This window comes from Phoca vitulina, unplaced genomic scaffold, assembly GCF_004348235.1.
Source record: "Phoca vitulina isolate PV1807 unplaced genomic scaffold, GSC_HSeal_1.0 scaffold60, whole genome shotgun sequence".
Taxonomy (NCBI): domain Eukaryota; kingdom Metazoa; phylum Chordata; class Mammalia; order Carnivora; family Phocidae; genus Phoca; species Phoca vitulina.
Genome location: NW_022589763.1, coordinates 9,424,671 through 9,442,385, shown reverse-complemented (window position 1 = coordinate 9,442,385; position 17,715 = coordinate 9,424,671). Strand labels below are relative to the sequence as shown.

Here is a 17,715-nt window from a genome sequence, read left to right as displayed (position 1 = left end):
ACTATTATGGCTTTAAGTTCAAGGATAATGACAGTGGAAACCTGGCCATATCACCATAATAGTTTTATTAATAGCTGAGAGGGAAATTGCCTTTATTCTTTCAACAATCATAAATGACTTTCCCATTCACAAGGGCATTTTCAACTTCCACGAAATTCTGAGTAACTTCCAAAGAAGAAAAGCTGTGGTCATTTGAATAGTGTCCCCTGGCCCCCCTCAAATTTTATGTCTAAGTCCTAATCCCTAGTATCTCAGAATGTGACCTCTTTTGAAAAATAGGGCTATTGCAGATGTTCTTGTTAAGATGAAGCCTCACTGGAGTAGGGTGGACCTTTGATCCAAAATGACTGGTGTCCATGTAAGAAAAGAAGAGAGACATGGAAGGAAGACAGCCATGTGACATTGGAGGCAGAGATTGGAGCGATGTATCTACAAACCAAAGAACACCGAGGTGTAGCAAGCCAACTGTTAAGCTGGCCAACAATAATCCCTGCCTCCTGGTAGTCACAATCTATGACCAAGAAGGCAGGCCAAACGTGGCCAATTTGGTCATGGACTAGTTTCCCTGGACTGAGGTGATGACTCCCACAGAGCTGGCAGGACCTGCGATTTACTTCTAACAAACAGAATATGGCCCAAATGATGGGATATCACTTCCCTGATTAGATTATCAAAGATGGTGACTTCCACCTTGCTAGCAACCTCTCTCTCGCTGGCTTTGATGAAGCAAGCTGGCACGTGGGAGAGATCCCTGTGGCCGGAAACGGAGAGCAGCCTTTGACCGACAGTGCGGGAGGAACTGATTCCTGCAAACAACCACATGAGTTTGAGCTTGCCAGTGGATCCTAAGCCTGGGAGATGCCTGGGGCCCTAACCGACGACACCCAGCCTGCAGCCTTTGAGAGACGCTCTCGCTCAGCGGAAGACTCAGCCAAGCCTCACCTGCACTCCTGACCAGAGACGGTAAGATCACAGAGTGTGTTACTGTAAGCCACTAAGTTTGGGGTAATTTGTTACACAGCAATAAATACCTAAGACAGAAGGGTAATTGCTTTGCATTTTTATTATGTTGGTGAACCGTGGCTTAACACCAGTTAGTACTGTTTAATGGAATCAACATACAAATTGTTATACCGGGAATTGTTTTCAGTTAAGACCACGTTTTTCAGACTTTGCCAAAACAAGCCTTCCGCCTTGGGGTTGTCCGGCCATTGAAGGATGGAGCTTTTGCAGATCCTCTGCCGCAGTCTCAAATACTGAGAATGCTGTAACACTGGCTCCAGCAGAATAAATATAATCACATCCATATTCTCATCCATGAGCCGCTGCAAGGCCAAGTAGAATGCTGTTTTAAAGTTCCAGTTTTGGGCATATTCTTTGGTTAAGACGAATATGGTTTTCTTGCTTTGGTTTATGCTCTGCATGAGGTTATCGATGATGGCTAATCCGGGGTCCCAGTCCCTCTCCTCTAAACAGAGGAGCACATTTTTCCCTTCACTCTCCTCTAGGTGGAAGCGCAGCTCATTTATCACCCAGTCGGTAACAGAGGCATCTTTGGTGTCATAAGAAACGTAGGCATCATAGAAAGTTTGGGACGTGGAAAGAGACCTGTAGCCTTTTACCTTAGCTAAACACACATGATAGATAAACCAAACATCCCAGTAAAACCAATGGTGACCCAAGGCAGCCAACATCACAGTGATGGTGATCAAGGATGTGAAGAAACACAGCACTGCCGCGATGGTATCTGAAATACAAGTTGTTAGCTCCAGACTCATGATGCTCTTCCCTTTTTGATCCCCAGGACTAGAGCAGATGATGTCTGTCAACCTAGGGATTGTGACATTCAGATTTTCATCTATCCATCTTCGAAAATCTCCAATGTCACAGGTACAGTCAAAAGGGTTTCTACCTAGTTCCAAAATGGTTAAACTGGTGTTGGTCTTAGTTTGAAGCGTGGATTTGTTGATCATCTTCAGCAGGTTGGAACTCAAATCGAGGTGGATCAGACTGCTGGCTTCGGAAAGAAAGCTGGAGGGCAGGTGAGAAATCCTGTTTCCATGCAGTAGCAGCGTCCGCAGGGAAGGCGTGAATTTGGAGAGGCTGTTAGTTACAGAGGATAGCCTGTTTCCACTCAAGTCCAGCACCTGGAGATGTGGAAACTGTTGGAGTAATGTCCAGTTAAAGAAATTTAATGCGTTATTATTTATGTATAGTTGGGTGAGACTCTGGGGCAAGTTCAGGAAAGCTTCATTCGGGATGCGCCTAAGGTTATTCAAGGATAAATCGAGCCGTGTCAGATTCCTGAGACTTGTAAAAATTTTCCAGTACTTGTCACCTTCAGCATTCCACAAAATGTCAAGGCGGTTTCCACTGAAAACTAATTCTTCCAGGGACATGCTTTTCAGGTCTTGCTCCGTTAAAGTATAAATGCTGTTGTGGCTCAAGTTTAAAACTTTTAGTTGGGTTAAATTTTGAATAAATCCCAGGCGGTGTGTCACCCCTGCTATTCGGAAGTAGTGTGCATTGTAGCTGAGATCTAGAACTTCTAACTCGGGCAGATCATGGAGAGCGCTGTCATCGTCAAAGTCGAGTCTATTGTTTGTCAGATCCAAATATTTGATATGCGGCACAGCTGAAAATTCAGTCCCATGTAGCACTTGACCGTTGCCATTTGAAGACAGATTTAAGCAGGCAATGTCATGAAAAGCTTCAAATTGCTCTCGCCCAATGAAGAAAATACTGTTCAGGCTTAAATCTAAGGCTTTGCCATAAACTGAACATTGTGGCCTTATTAAAGGATTGGTGTTATGATAAAAATTTGAATGTGGGTCAAACTCAACATCCGCTGAGCGTGGCTTAAGGACATGACTTGGAGAAGAGGAACCACTTAGGTCATTTTGCTGGATATCATTTACCAAGGGTGATATTCTGTTTTCTGACAAGTAAATGATCGTCAGGTTGGAGAAATTTTGGAAAAGTGTAAAATTAATTTGCTTAATAAAGTTGACGCCCAAGTTGATAGTCTTTAGATTTGAAAGACTCATCAAGGGCTGGAAGTCTTCTGCTCTAAGTTCCTGGAACACATAACCCCTTAAGTGCAATGCCTGGAGCAACTTAAGATTAGAGAAGTTTTGGGAAATATTAATATATTTTGGATATTTCGCCTTTACATAGTTAAAAGATAAGTCAAGTATTTCCAAGGAGGGCAGTTTCGTTAAAAATTCCCCAGAGGCCATTTCATCAACTAAATAATTGAATTCCAGATGCAGCACCTTCAGATTATGCATATTCTCAAACCACGTTGCCGGAATCTTCCGGAGGGAAGTGCTAGAGAGGTTCAGGTAGCGAAGTTCCGTCAGGGTTTGAAAAGCAAGAGGATGGATCTGAATTGAAGAGCCTCCTTCACAAGGTGTACAGGGAAATGGGGCGTTGAAACACCTCGGACAGTTCCCGCTTAAATCTAGCACTCTTAAATTTCTCAATCCCTTGAAATCTTCCTGACTGATGATTTTAATCTTGGCGTTGCTAAGATAAAGTTCTCTTAGGGAGTCTGGCAGTTTCGGTGGCACATGGACAAGCTTATTAAAAGACAGTGACAGCACCTTCAAATTCGTAAGACTTGCAAACGTTCCATCTTCTATGTCGAAAGTTTTATTATCACAATTATTGCCAAAATAGCAGTTCCAGCTCAAGTAGAGCCTTTCCAGATTCGTAAGCCCAGAAGTGTTCTTTTTAGTTACCCAAATTATGTTGTTTTGAATTAGACTAAGTTCCTTCAAAGACCCTGGCAAGCCAGCAGGTATTTGGTATAACTGGTTGTCTTCAAGCAGTAACTGGTTTAGGTTTTGTAGGTTGAGGAACGCCCCATCTGTGATATTCATGCCATTTTTGTTTGTGTCAGGATTTTCATTCAGGTGTTGTGGATTGGCATTGTGGTTTAGATTTATTTTAGTAAGATTCTGCAGCCCTTGAAATGATTCATTTGTTATGTGTGTGATGTAATTATCAGACAGGTCTAGTGCTGTCACGTACTTGCCCACTGTTTGGGGAACTTCTTGCAGTCGACGGCTGTTGCACTCTGCAATAACAGAGCCATTTTGTCTTCTCTCATCACAAGGATAGCTTCTAGAATAATTTGCTTTGGTGAAGAATTCATAGGAATCAGAGATGAGCAGGAAAAGGCAGGTCAGAAGCAAAAACAGGAGGGTCATGTTTTCCTAAGGAAAATCAAAAGTGGAGGCACGAAGTTAGATTTGCAGTGTTGACTAGGCATTTCACCATGAAATTAACAGTGCTTCACCACACTGTGCATGTGTTTTGAAGTGTGAATTCTCTTACCAATTAAACAAACTGTGTTAAATTAGGTTCGGAACAATTTCATTTAAAAAAAATTTTTTTTTTCTTTTTCAAATTTGTATTTACATTCTAGTTAGTTAACATACAGTGCAATATTGGTTTCAGGGGTAGAATTTAGTGATTCATCACTTACATACAACACCCAGTGCCAGGTTCAGAACAATTTTAATTTCTCACCGCATTCAGCTTCAAGGTGCTCAAAGAAGTTGAAGTGAAACTGAGATGATGATGGTGAGAAAGCCCGGGAAGCTTTTGCAGAGGCATTCATCGAGATGCCCCATCACCATAACGGGTCTGATGCTGGCCTATGGCTATGGTTCATGCTAGATCTGTAGCTCAGCAAGCTATAGGTTCATAGCTTCGACCTATTAGCAGGACTCTTGATGAAAGTTGGCCCGTCCCAAGGAGAGTTCAGATCCAGCTTTCGTTATGGTATCATCTGAGATCTGCAAGCCAGAGTCACCTCTACCTTATCTATATTGCCATCTCTCTACACAACCGTATCTCTCATTGGCCTTCCCCACAGTTTTTCTCTACCTCTCCGGTGGTACGTATCCGGATCTCTTCTCTCCTGGAGTGACGGGGACACCTTCTGTTGATAATGATAACAAAGTATCAGGTAGCGTGCTAACCATAAACATTTCCTCACCCATGTTAATGCCCGGAGCAACAAAATGAGATAGGTTCTATGTTATCCACATTTTTCGAGGGGAGAAACAAACTCAAGACACTTCAGTGGCTTTCAGAAGGATGATACGTTGTAGAGCTGGATTCCAGTCATTCTGATTCCAACAGTAGCCATGATGCTACACCACCTCACTTTGAAGTCTTTGTGTCAGAACAGTACCTCGATTGTAGACGGCACTCAAAAAAAATATTGTGGAATGGCTACCAGTACTCCTCTGTCCCTTATCATATGAACATTGGCGCTAATAGCTATTCTTTGGCTAATATTGTAAACTTCTGTAGGGAAGACGTGATGTTTTATATTTTCACACAACCTCTGTAACACTCAGTAGAGTGCCTCACTTTGTGCAGCTCTCTCTTAACCGAGGGCTGAATATATTACCTTTGGTAGTTATACGATGCAATAAACAGATTAATGTGATTGGTGTGATAAGCGTTGTGGTCAAAAGAACTCTCAAAATCTTATTTCACTGGGTCTGGAGACCAACCTTCACGAAATTGTATTTTTCACTAGAGCCCAACTCCTGTCCTGCTTGTGAGTTTGGCCAGGTAAGCGCTTCCTTTTTAAGTTCTTCTAAAGCTGAGGGTTAATGAACTAACAGTCACTGTCATACCCTTAGTATGTGGATAGTGATTCTTCTGAGGATCAGTGATCACTGCCAGTTCATAGCAGGCGAGGAAGAGCCAGCTGCTGCAGAGATGAAAAATCGGGCGAAACAGAACTCCCAGGCATTCTCAGTTACTTGCAGTTATTTTCAAATACAGCGCTACCCACGTGCCGCTGCTTGATGTTTTACTTTTACTAAAAGAAAGCCGGGCTTTACCTGGTTTGGGAGGCAGGATCCCCAGAGGGCCCCTCTAAACCTCGCTGCCTCCTACTACTGCCGTCACTGTGCTATGTCATGCGGCCAAAGGGAGATTATCTGGATGGGCCTAATTTAATCGTATGTGCCTTTAAAAGCAGAGCGTTTTCTCTGGCTAGCAGCAGAGAGGAGAATCAGAAAGGTTGCAAGCAGGAGAATAATTGCACTCACTCTTGCTGACTTAAAGGTGGAGGAGGCCACTGACAAGGAACGCAGGCAGCCTTTAGAAGCCGAGAACACTGCTCTGCTGACACCTGGCAAGGAAACGCCCCCTCCCCCATGCTACAACCACAGAACTCAAATTGACTGACGACATGAATGAACTTGGAAATGGATCCTCACTCACAGCCTGGCCAATACATCCGATTTTAGCCTTATGAGATCTAGAGCAGAGAACCCAGGCAAGCCCACCCGGACTCTGACCTACAGAAATTTGAGCTGATAAACGGTATTGTTTGAAGCTTCTAGTAATATTAATTTGACGTGTTAAATTTGAGTTTGTGATCTTGCAGTGGAGAGGTCCAGTAGGCGGTTACATATATGCCCCTTTGGCTCAGAGGAGAGCGCTCACGGAGGGATGAACTTGGGAGTCGTGGCAAGTACAGCCCCAGGTATGACTCAGATCATCCAGGGTAACGTATGCCGTAAAGGACACTCGACACTTCAGTTCTATCAACAATGATTTTCTCATCTTTTTTTTCCTGACAATTTCATGATTTCATTTTCTTACACTAAAATATCTTATCCCACTGGGATTGTTTTGGCATAAAATACGAGGGGCAGACCCACATTTTTTTTTTCTAAATGGAGACCTGCTGGCCCCAACATCATTTACGTATTTATTTATGTATTTATTTTTACTGAAATAGAGTTGACACAAAATGTTACATTAGTTTCAGGCGTACAACACAGTGGTTCGACAAGTCCATACCTTATGCTGTGCTCCCCACAAGTGTAGCTCCCGTCTGCCATTATACCGCGCTATTACGGTACCTCTGACTACATTCCCTACGCTGTACCTTTCATCCCCATGACTTATTCATTCCATAACTGGAAACTGTACCTCCCACTCCCCTTTGCCCATTTTGCTCATTCCCCTACCACCCTCTCCTCTGGCAACTTCTAGTGTGTTCTCTGTATTTATGGGTCTGTTTCTTTTATTTGTTCATTTGTTTTGTTTTTTAGATTCCACGTATAAATGAAATCCTATAGTATTTGTCTTTGACTTATTTCATTTAGCATAATACCCTCTAGGTCCATCGACGTTGTCGCAAATGGCAAGATCCCATTCTTGTATAGCTGTGTGTGTACACTCCATCTTCTTTATCTGTTCATCTATCAATGGACACTTAGGTTCTTTTCTCTACATCCCATCAACATGGTTTTTTTGTGTGTGTGTTTTATTTTAGCCATTGTGGTGGGTGTGAGGTGAGCTCTCATGGTGGTTGTGATTAGCATTTCCCTGATGATGAGTGATGTGGAGCATCTTTTCATGTGTCTGTTGCCCATCTGTATGTCTTCTTTGGAAAAATGTCTATTCAGGTCCTCTGTCCATTTTTAATCAGACTATTTTTTTGGTGTTAAGTTCTTTATGTATTTTGGATATCAACCCTTTATCAGACATACCATTGCAAATATCTTCTTCCATTCAGTAGGTTGCTTTTGTTTTGTTGATGTGCAACATCATTTGTTGAGTAATTTTTTGCTCACCCAACTTGATATACTCCTTTTATCATATACTAACTTTCCTGTGTATTTAGATCTGTTTCTAGACTCTCTGCTTCATTAATCTGTTCATCATTCATGTGCTGGCAGCACGTTTTAATAATTACAGTTTGGGGGGATGTTAGTATCTGATAGGGCAAGTCCTGCTCATTGCTCTCCTTTTGTGAATGGATTACTTCTATTTTACCCTCTAACAGGTCCTTGCTGATATACATTAAGACTACTGATTTCCATATATTAATTTTATACCAAATCACTATACTAAATTCTCTGGTTATTTAGAATAGTTTTTCTCCTTGTGATTTTCTTGGGTAAGCAATTAAACCATCTGCAAATAGCGATTATCTTCCTAATATCCTTTATGCAGTCTAATTTATTTTTATTGTCTAACTGCATTGCCTAGTTAATCCAGAACAATGAAAAAATAGAGCAGAAGCCAAAAAAAAAAAAAAAAAAAAAAAGCAGAGACTGACCAATGCAGCCACATCCAAATTAAAATTTTGCCTCACAACAAAACATGGCAAACAATGCCAAAAGTGAAACAATAAATTAGGAGAAACTATTTGCAGTCCTTATCACAGATAAGGGAGTAAGAGATTTGACACATAAAGACATTTTATGCATAAGTGAGAAGACAAATAACCCAACAGAAAAATGGACAAAGACATAGTAAAAGACAGCTCACAGGAAAAGGAAACACAAATAGCTTTTTAAACGTAGGAAAAGATACTCAACCTCACTCAAAAACTTATACCGAGATACCTTTTTTTTTTTTTTTTTTTTTTTACCAATTCTACTGTGTAGGTGAGGACATGAAGAAACAGGTGCTCTCATATTTTGCTGGCAGGAATCTAAATTAATGCCACCTTTAAGACAGTAAGAAATTCGTAATATTCATCAAAATTGATAGGGGCGCCTGGGTGGCTCAGTCGGTTAGGCCTCTGCCTTCAGCTCAGGCCATGATCCAGGATCCTGGGATCGAGCCCCGCATCGGGCTCCCTGCTCAGCGGGGAGCCTGCTTCTCCCTCTCCCTCTGCCCTTCCCCCTGTTTGTGCTCTCTCTCTCTCTCTCTCAAATAAATAAAATCTTAAAAAAAAAATTGGAGACATAGACTCAGCAATTCCTAGAAGTAGATCCTAAAGATAGACCCTCACATACGCAAATGACTACGCACAAGGATGTTCAACGTAAGGCTGTTGGCAATAGCAAAAGATCAGAAATCATCCAAATGCCTTTGAGTAGTGGTCATACAAGGGAATACCGTGGCGCAGTTCAAAAGCTCTATAGCTATGTATTCATTCATGCAAAAATATTTATTAAGCATATACTTTACTTCAGGAATTATTTTCAAGCTGGGACTATAGCAATGAACAAAATAGATTAAAATGCCTGCCCATTAGGAGCTTACTCTACAGGATAGTATGTTAGATGGTGGAAATTACTATGGAGAAAAGTAAAGACAGGGAAGAGGATGGTTATGTAGACTGTCCCTCAGTTGGGATTTGTTTCCTTCACGATGAAGCTGGGGTAACGGGTCTTGGGGAGGAAGAGCACAGAAGTAAAGTGCCTTTGTAGCCCCGTCACACCAGGAGGACAGAGTAGCAGGTGACTCTCCGTCGATGTGGCCCGGGAGCACCCGGCCGAGGCAGTACTTGTCAGGTACCTGCTCCGAGTTTTTAATTATCCATTAATAAAACATTCAAAATTCACGTTTAAAAAGGCCCCCGAGGAACTGATGGCTGGGAAAGCCAGATCGGAGACTCTTCCCGTCTCCGGGAAGTCATGATGAACAGCTCTGTTGGTAGGAGAGGCATTTTTCAGTGGTTACTTGGGCAGGTCCAGAGGACAGAGCTGTCCTGTGTGGCCTCCACGTCTCATTTCAGAGGCGAGGGTCTCTCCTACGACAAGGAACAAGTGAGCGGAAAAGCCTCTAGGGGGCACTAGAGACCAGGAGGAGAACTTGTTGACATTCACTGGTTTGGTTTGGTTTTTTCCCCAGGGTGAAAAACCCAGACTCTCTCCTCCCAGAGAGTCTGAAGCAACTTAAAGTAAATGGCACACCATGGAAGGGATTAGAATATTCTGCGGATTTGTGGGTGAGGAGCTTGAGCTTCCGAAGTCCACCCTTCCAAGAATCCTGAGGTACCAACGTGAGTTGCTTCGGTTCCACATAACCTCAATTTGAAGGGAAACACATGGTGGGGCGGAATGAGCAGCGGCGAGCAGGCAGCTAGCTAAGACTTGAGGAGAAAGCCCTGACCCGCCAAGCCTCTCTCCATCTGCCTCAGGGCCTCACGGCGGCGAATGGACCCCAAGGGCCCCGTCATCTCCCGAAGTGCGGGGCGGAGGCCGCGCAGAGCAGGCCCTAGCTCACTGGTCCGACGGGAGCGGAGGGGAGAGGGGGGACCCCCCACACACAGCCCAGCAGGAGCTGCGCCTCCCCGGCCAGGCCCCGCCTCTTGGGCACCCCCATGCCTCTCGCTGCCAAGAGTGGCTCCGAAAGCACTTCCGAGGGACCCAGATCCCCGACGGAGGGAGAAGGGTGCCAGGGAGAATTATGCTCACCAAGGTGTCACCAAAAACCATCGGGCCTGGCTGAAGAGAAATGGCCACTCGGCACCCCAGCCCCCCAAATAGGGAAATGGCCACTCTGCAAATCAAATAGACGGGGAAAGGGGCAATTACGCGAGTAAGACAGAAAGTGCAACTCTGCGAATAAAACCGAACCTGAGACAGAGAGGAGAGAGGACACTTACTTCTGCCATCCGCCCCCCACCCCCGGCAGGTCTGGGCTCCCGCCAAAGTGCTCGTCAAGGACGACATGCCCGCTGAGGAGAGAGACCACCCGCCGCAGACCAGGAGTGGGCACCAAGCGGAGGAAGATGGAGAGCGGGCGGACGGGCAGGGGGCGGCAGAGAAGGGCGCAGGGGGCGGCAGAGAAGGGCGCAGGGGGCTAAGGCCCAGCAGAGCCAAGTCAGTCACACGGCAGAGACACCCCACTCCGGCACCGCGGCAGGGGACTGGAGCATCTCCCTGGGAAAATGGTCAAGCACGGTAGCAGGGCTGTGGGGGTCACATTGAAGGGGGCACCCCAACACCTGGTCATCAAGACGAATGCTAGTGTAACAACTTCAGATCTCTGACAGGCTAAATATTCAACATGTTAAATAAAGACAGAATCCAAGCCTGCGCTCCTGACGCACCGCCCCACCAGCCTCACCCTGATCGCGGCTCTGGTTCCAATAAAACTTTATTCACCACAAACAGGCAACTGGCCTGCAGGCTGGAGTTGGCCAGTTTGATTTTTTTTTAATAGAACATTAAAATATTGTTTATCTTGTGGGGCACCTGGGTGGTTCAGTCGTTAAGCGTCTGCCTTCAGCTCAGGTCATGGTCCCAGGGTCCTGGGATCGAGCCCCACATCGGGCTCCCTGCTCGGCGGGAAGCCCGCTTCTCCCTCTCCCACTCCCCCTGCTCGTGTTCCCTCTCTCACTGTATCTGTCTGTCAAATAAATAAAAGCTTTAAAAAAATAAAATAAAATATTGTTTATCGTGATTATGGAGCAAATTTTGGGCATCCTCCCTTCCTTAAATTTTGCCCCCAAATGAGTGCCTTAACTCTCCTCACCCTGGCCTCAGCCCTGCACTGCGGAAAGGATCTGCGATCACGTTGGCACGCTCTGACCAAAAACGACTCACAGCCATTCATCTTGGGCAGAGACTCATCTGTTGGAAAGTTCTGGCCTTGAAACTGAAGCTTCTCATCAGTTATTTGGCGTTCTACCCTTGAATATGAAATAACAGTCAGTACCCGTCACCTGAGCAATTCACCTGGCATGAGAGAAAGCATCACAAGTAAAAAGAAAAAAAAAAAAAATCAGACACAGCGATTGATAGAATGAGGCGTCTGACACACCCAGGACAGTGGTTTATGTTTCTTTTCTTAATGCAGGTCCCATCTTGCACAGATTCTCAGTCCCCTCTCTGCAAGTCTGAAATCCTAAAAAATCTGAGCACCAGAAGACTTTGTTTTTTTATAACTTATTTGGCAGCAAAACCTGACCTGAAAGGACCTAAGGCTGCTACAACGGGTATTTAGCTACTTAGCGTGAGCATTCTTGTTTCACGGAAGAAACAGCCGTGTTGCATGACCTGGACCCACTGAAAGTGATTTGTAATGTATCATGCATGCACCATATCATCTTGCTAAAATATGAATTCTGAACTCTGACGCCATGCTGGCCCACAGGTTTCAGGTAAGGGATTGTGGATCAATACTTAAATCTCCTGGGGGGCCCGGGTGGCGCAGTCAGTTAAGTGTCCAACACTTGGTTTCGGCTCAGGTCAATGATCTCAGGGTTGTGAGGTCGAGCCCTGTGTCGGGCTCTGTGCTCAGCACGGAGTCTGCTTGTCCCTCTCCCTCTGCTCCTCCCTGTGCTCGCATGAGTGCCCATGCTCGTGCTCTCACTCTATCTATGTATCTATCTAAAATAAATAAATTTTTTAAAATACTTAAATCTCCTTCACTGGGGACCTATTAGCAATTCCTGAATTTTCCTCGGCACATCTGGTAAATCAGAAAATAGAATGTGGTTGTCAAAAGGGCCAAGTTACGACTTTCAAGGGCCCAAGAGCACTTTGGCCTTTGTGGGCCTCTTCTTCCATTAAAAAAAAAAAAAGAAAAAAAATATATATATATACATATATATATATATATATATATATATATATATATAATTCTCTTTTACTACCTCATTGGCATATAGACAAACACAATCTGGGCTGGATTATATTATTTTCCTGATTTTAAAGAAAACAAAACCTTTCCCGAAAGTGTCACGGGCCCTAGGCCCTGTGCCTTCTAAGAAAAGAAGAGCTCTCTAAAGAGGAGCCAGCCCCGGTTGTCCATGGTGTCACCCTGGGGCTCAGATCACAGGAGCAAGGTGAGGAGATAGCTGCAGGCAGAAAGAGAAGTATTAGAACAGGAGTGACCGAGGTGGAGGGCAAGGAGAGTGTTGCGGGTTCAGTTGTAACCCCCCAAAAAGACGTGCTGAACCTCTAACCTCTGTACCTGTGAGTATGACCTGCTTTGGAAGTAGGGTCTTTAGCAATGGAATCGAGTCAAAGTGAGGTCATGCCGCGTGAGGGTGCCCCCAGTCCAGCGCCTGATGTCCTCAGGAGAAGAGGGAAGTTTGTAAGGAACACCGAGGGCTGCCGGCCACCGCCAAGAGCCAGGAGAAGGGCCTGGAACGTTTCCCTCTGAGCCGCCAAGAAGCAACCGACCCTGCCGATAACCCCCGGCTTTTGGACTTCTGGCCTCCAGAATGGTGAGAGGACACGGTTCTGTTGTTTTGAGCCACCGAGTTTGTGGTGCCTGAGAGAGTGAGGACGGGCAGCGGGGACTGAGAGCAGCCGGTGGGCCCCACTGCCCAGACAAGGCCCAGCCGCCCGAAGCAGCCCTTGTCCAGACGTGCCAGGGAGCTCCCTGCCTAGAAAGCTCCCTGAGGATGACTGGGTCTGCATGGCCTGGATCTCTCACTGGGTGTTGCCTGGGAACACCCAGAAAAACTCAGGACCCGTTTCGTCAAAGAAAGCATATGAATCTCACACACACACACACACACACACACACACAGAAATCTGCTTAACTTCCCCTCCCTGCCAAAGACCCCTGTTGCCAGCTACAGAGGAAACGATTTCACAACTGTTTTCCCATTTTCCATGCATAGTCCGTTCTTTGGTTGGGTCCGTGGCGCACGGTAGACGAGCTCTCACCTTCGGGCTCTGAAGGACCCAAACAGCCCAACGAGAACAACCCACCCTAGTCCTCCCTCAAATCTTCCTTCTCTGCTTGGACGCCAATGGACACCAAAACCAGTTTTCAAAGACCAGGGCAGTTTGAAGAACGGTTCAGAAAAGTCTGCCTTGGCTAAGGACACCGTGAGGGGCCACCCCCAGAACCCTGCCCGCGGGGTGAGGGACCATGCTGGGCACAAAGGGAGTACCCCCACTGGGCGATGCTAACCTCAATCCCACACGTTTTCCTACACAATTTCACAATCTTGGGCAAAAACCGTCTGCGGGGGGCTTGGGGGTGGGGGATGGGGGCAGAGCCTGCCTTCCTGAAATAAAACAGCTTTTTATCTTTCCACATCCCCTTCCTAAGCTGCAAACGGCCTTTCTGCAATGATGCCTCCTTCCTTCTCCCTCTTCAAAGGCTTCCTTTGCCTCAGACCATCTCCCGTGCTGCACCCCCTTTCTCAGGATGGGTCCCCCTGATAACCCCTAACGCTAAAGGGTCAAGAGAACCTATTGATTATAAAACATGATCAATCCTCCCAATTGAATTACTTAGCTGTTTGGCTATGATGTGGCGTTCAACCAGATCTGAATTTTTGCCAGACTGGATATATTTCTAATTTTCATGGGTTCTGATTCATTTACAGTTGACTGGTGACCACGGAGACATTACGAAAGTAAATTAATAAAGAAGCGGTTGACAGGATTTGTCACCTTAGAGGAAGCTTAAAATTAATCAATAGATATGTTATCCATCCCAAATCTGATGGATTCACTAACGGCTTTGGAAGAGAAAAGAAACCACTACCACATTAAATGCTCATGTCAATGAAGACATGGATCCTGATTTCCTATACATAGAAATATGACAAATCATGCTATTTGAATTCCCAGAAATACAGTAGGGAGCACTTGGTGAGTGCTTTACCAGGAAGCAAACACTGGGACGAGTGCAAGTCACACATTTCTGTATGTAATCCTCATAAAAATCAGTGCAGTGGGTGCTACTCTAAGCCCCCATTTTATAGATGGGGAACCTGAGGCTCAGAGAGGCTAATTTACCCAGGGTCACTCAAATGGTAGGTGACAGAGCTGCAACTGAGCCTAGAGATCCCCGAGGAGTTAGCAAATTGGTAGTTCTAGAAGCAAGCACCTGGTTGGCAATGGTCTGGTTTCGACGATCTGCAGAGACCTCATAACCACGCCTGGAATGTTCAGGATTCAAATGCCAGGAGTGGATTATCTACCTTGCCTTTCTGCACTGATCCGTCTACCACCAGGCACTTCCAGACGTCTGTAATTCCACAGAACAACTGGAAACCCACTGACTGTAGACATACACACCCGCCAGGAGTGATCTGTAACCTTCCAGAAAGTCAGCACGGCCCGTACTTGCTAATGCTGACCCAGAACCAACGGGTTATTGCATTCAGATTTACTCTGTGTTCATAGCCCCGGAAGAGTCATAAATTGGAGATAAAGAATTTAAAAAACAACAAATCCCTCAGCTCTGTTTAATAACTCGGCTGAAGTCAAGACATTCCATTGGAATGATGATCCCCTCAATGGACTCTGGAGGTGACCCTAAGATGCCCTTACAAATAATCTCCAACTGACTTGCAAAGACTAACCATGAGTAACGTGATCCTCCCCCACGCACATGCCCTGATGTTCCTTAAGTCTGGATTTTCCACGTCCCACCCCCCCCCCCCCACCGTGCAGTGTTGAGGATGGCTACGCGGCAGGATGAGAAGCAGCCCCTGGAGAAGAATGAGCGTCAGCCCCTGCCCTCGCCCTGAACCACAGCCTGGGCTTTTCAGATAAGCACACTCGGAGCCTTTATTTCACTTTCTGAGATCCAACCAAGGGGCTAATGAGGGAGCTTCGGGTCTTCCTGGGACCTTCTCACTCCCTACAAAAGGACTGTGCTCTTTAAGCCAAGGACCGAAAGAGCTGTTGGGGTGCTGTTCTAAGGCCGTGGCTCCTGGGCTCACCTTGAGAGAGCTCTGAGGTTGAGAAGCTACGAACAGCCAGGCCCAGCCCCGACATTCTGATTTCATCGGTCTGGGGGTTCCCCTGTGATTCTAATGCGTAGTCAAGGCTAACAACCCCTGCTCTTAGGCCAGGGGCCCACGAGGTCCTTGACCTCTACCTATATCACCAGTGGGAGGGAGGGAGGCAGGGCACCCTTCCAGGCTTAGTTTGATTTTGTTATTCCTCTATTTTCACTTTCTTATAATACAATTATATTGGCTGTGGCCGCCATAGCAGCTTCACGTGCCAAGTAGAAATCGGATAACTTCAACCCCAATTCCACACGTGTCAGTGGCCCTGTTGGGCCGTTGCAGTCTGTTTATAAAACATCATAAAACTCCAGTACAGACTGAATTTCCTTTCAAGATCTCAAACGGGCATCACATGGATTTCAAAACTAACTTCATTCAGCCATCGAAAAGAATGAAATCTTGCCATTTGCAATCATGTGGATGGAGTTAGAGAGTATAATGTTAAGCGAAGTAAGTCAGAGAAAGACAAATACCGTATGATCTCACTCATTTGTGAAATTTAGGAAACAAAACACATGAGCAAAGGGGGTGAGGAAAGAGAGCGAGGCAAACCAAGGAACAGACTCTTAACTCTAGAGAACACACTGATGATAATGGGGGGGGGGCAGGTGATGGGGATGACGGAATACATTTGTGATGAGCACTGGGTGTTGTACGGAAGTGTTGAATCACTGTATTGTACACCTGAAATTAATATTACAGTCTGTTAACTAGCTGGAAATAAAATTAAAACTTTAAAGAAAAGAAAAAAGAAAGAAAATTCACCTCAAAAACTTAAATATACACTAAATGGCTGTAAAAATAAATAACTCCAAGAACTTTACTAAGCACTGGATGAGCATGGAAACAAGATAAGGTACATTTTGGATGAGATTCTCTTGAAACCAGACTTCTCTTTTTTTCTTTTTTTAAAGATTTTATTTATTTGACAGAGAGAGAGAGACAGCGAAAGAGGGAACACAAGCAGGGGGAGTGGGAGAGGGAGAAGCAGGCTTCCCGCCGAGCAGGGAGCCCGATGTGGGGCTCGATCCCAGGACCCTGGGATCATGACCTGAGCCGAAGGCAGACGCGTAACGACTGAGCCACCCAGGTGCCCCAAAACCAGACTTTTCAACTGCTCTCAAATCTCACCAAATTTTTTAGAAAACATATCACTTCTTAAAACTGTAAAGTTTGTTTTTCAATCTGACGGTTCTCAACAGTAACAAAAACTGATCACCTGCTATGTCTAAACACTATAGAATACAATTGTAGAAATGGTAACATGTTCACTTAAGAAATCCCCCCCGAACAAGAAAAGTAGCAAATAATTTTGAACACTAAGCGCCTAGGAGTATATTAATTTCAGGCTTTGCCTAGGCCCTAGCAAGTGACTGGAACATGTGAGATGAGAGTTTGTCCTTTTTTTTGTAGAGTTAGCAAAGGAAAAACACTTCCGCCACTCACTTCACTTCCAGCCCTTTGGTTCTAGAAGAGAATATTGTTTCTGGCAGGACCAGAGAGTAATAGTCAGCTCCTAACTTGGAATTTGCTCGTTCTCCTGTTCAGATTAGTAAGACCACAGCATTTGATTTTTAACATCTACTACCTGTCACCGAGAGTTGCTTCAATACTTAACCTTTTTATACTTACTGGCCCCATTGATCCCTTTCTGTGTTCACACCATTTGCCACCAAACCATATTTCGGAGTCAGTCAGAAATCATGTATTTTGTAGGAAAGCTGTGTTAAGAGACTAGAAGTGGCTTACCGGGCTCTCTCGTCGTCCCAATTTCTCATTCGTCACCTGCAGCACCGGGGAGGGCCGCCGTCTGTCAGTAGGCACCTCAGGAGAAGGAAACTGGCCAGCTTCCTGAACTTGGCAGCTTTACCACCAGCAGAAACTAGCACACGGTTTGCAGAAGTTTATGTGGGAAGAAGGGAACTTGTGATTTCTTAAGTGTTGCCAAATCATTTCTTGACTGTGCTTTAAAATTTCAAAACTGAAATTCAGGGGGAGAAAGTTATTTATAAAATGATTTAAATGAATGATACAAATACAACACATATGGGGTTTTGTGTGTGTGTGTGTGTGAATTTGTGTATATTTGGGTGTATGTGTGTGTGTAGTGGGGGTGGGGGGAGATGGCTGCAGGATCCTCATCAAAATGTTAACATGGGTTTGCTCTGGAGAGCAGGATCAAGGGAAAAGGAGGGAGAGAAACAGGGACATTTTTT

At 45.1% G+C, this 17,715-nt stretch overlaps 1 protein-coding gene across 4 annotated transcripts; it reads right to left on the bottom strand.

Annotated features, from left to right (window-relative positions):
• Positions 1-1,047: 1,047 nt before the first annotated feature.
• TLR8 (toll like receptor 8) lies at positions 1,048-17,370 on the bottom strand. Of its 4 annotated transcripts, none has more exons than XM_032391153.1 (3): positions 17,249-17,370; positions 4,897-4,951; positions 1,048-4,220 (listed from the first exon to the last, which is right to left on the bottom strand). In XM_032391153.1, the coding sequence occupies exons 1-3, from the start codon at positions 17,275-17,277 to the stop codon at positions 1,095-1,097; spliced, it is 3,210 nt and encodes a 1,069-aa protein (XP_032247044.1). In that variant the 5' UTR covers positions 17,278-17,370; the 3' UTR covers positions 1,048-1,094. The 4 variants fall into 4 exon arrangements, with proteins under 4 accessions (XP_032247044.1, XP_032247047.1, XP_032247046.1 ...); XM_032391156.1 differs by lacking the exon at positions 17,249-17,370 and adding an exon at positions 17,132-17,215; XM_032391155.1 differs by lacking the exon at positions 4,897-4,951 and having other exon boundaries at positions 17,249-17,315.
• Between the last annotated feature and the right edge of the window lie 345 nt (positions 17,371-17,715).

Excerpts from the sequence above, each read along its gene's own strand:
- TLR8 (XM_032391153.1), bottom strand. The coding sequence starts at position 17,277 with ATGAGAAATTGGGACGACGAGAGAGCCCG. Across the intron at positions 4,952-17,248 it reads TGGGACGACGAGAGAGCCCG|AAGGTGTCCCCGTCACTCCA; the intron begins GTAAGCCACTTC and ends CATTATCAACAG. Across the intron at positions 4,221-4,896 it reads GGATACGTACCACCGGAGAG|GAAAACATGACCCTCCTGTT; the intron begins GTAGAGAAAAAC and ends GATTTTCCTTAG.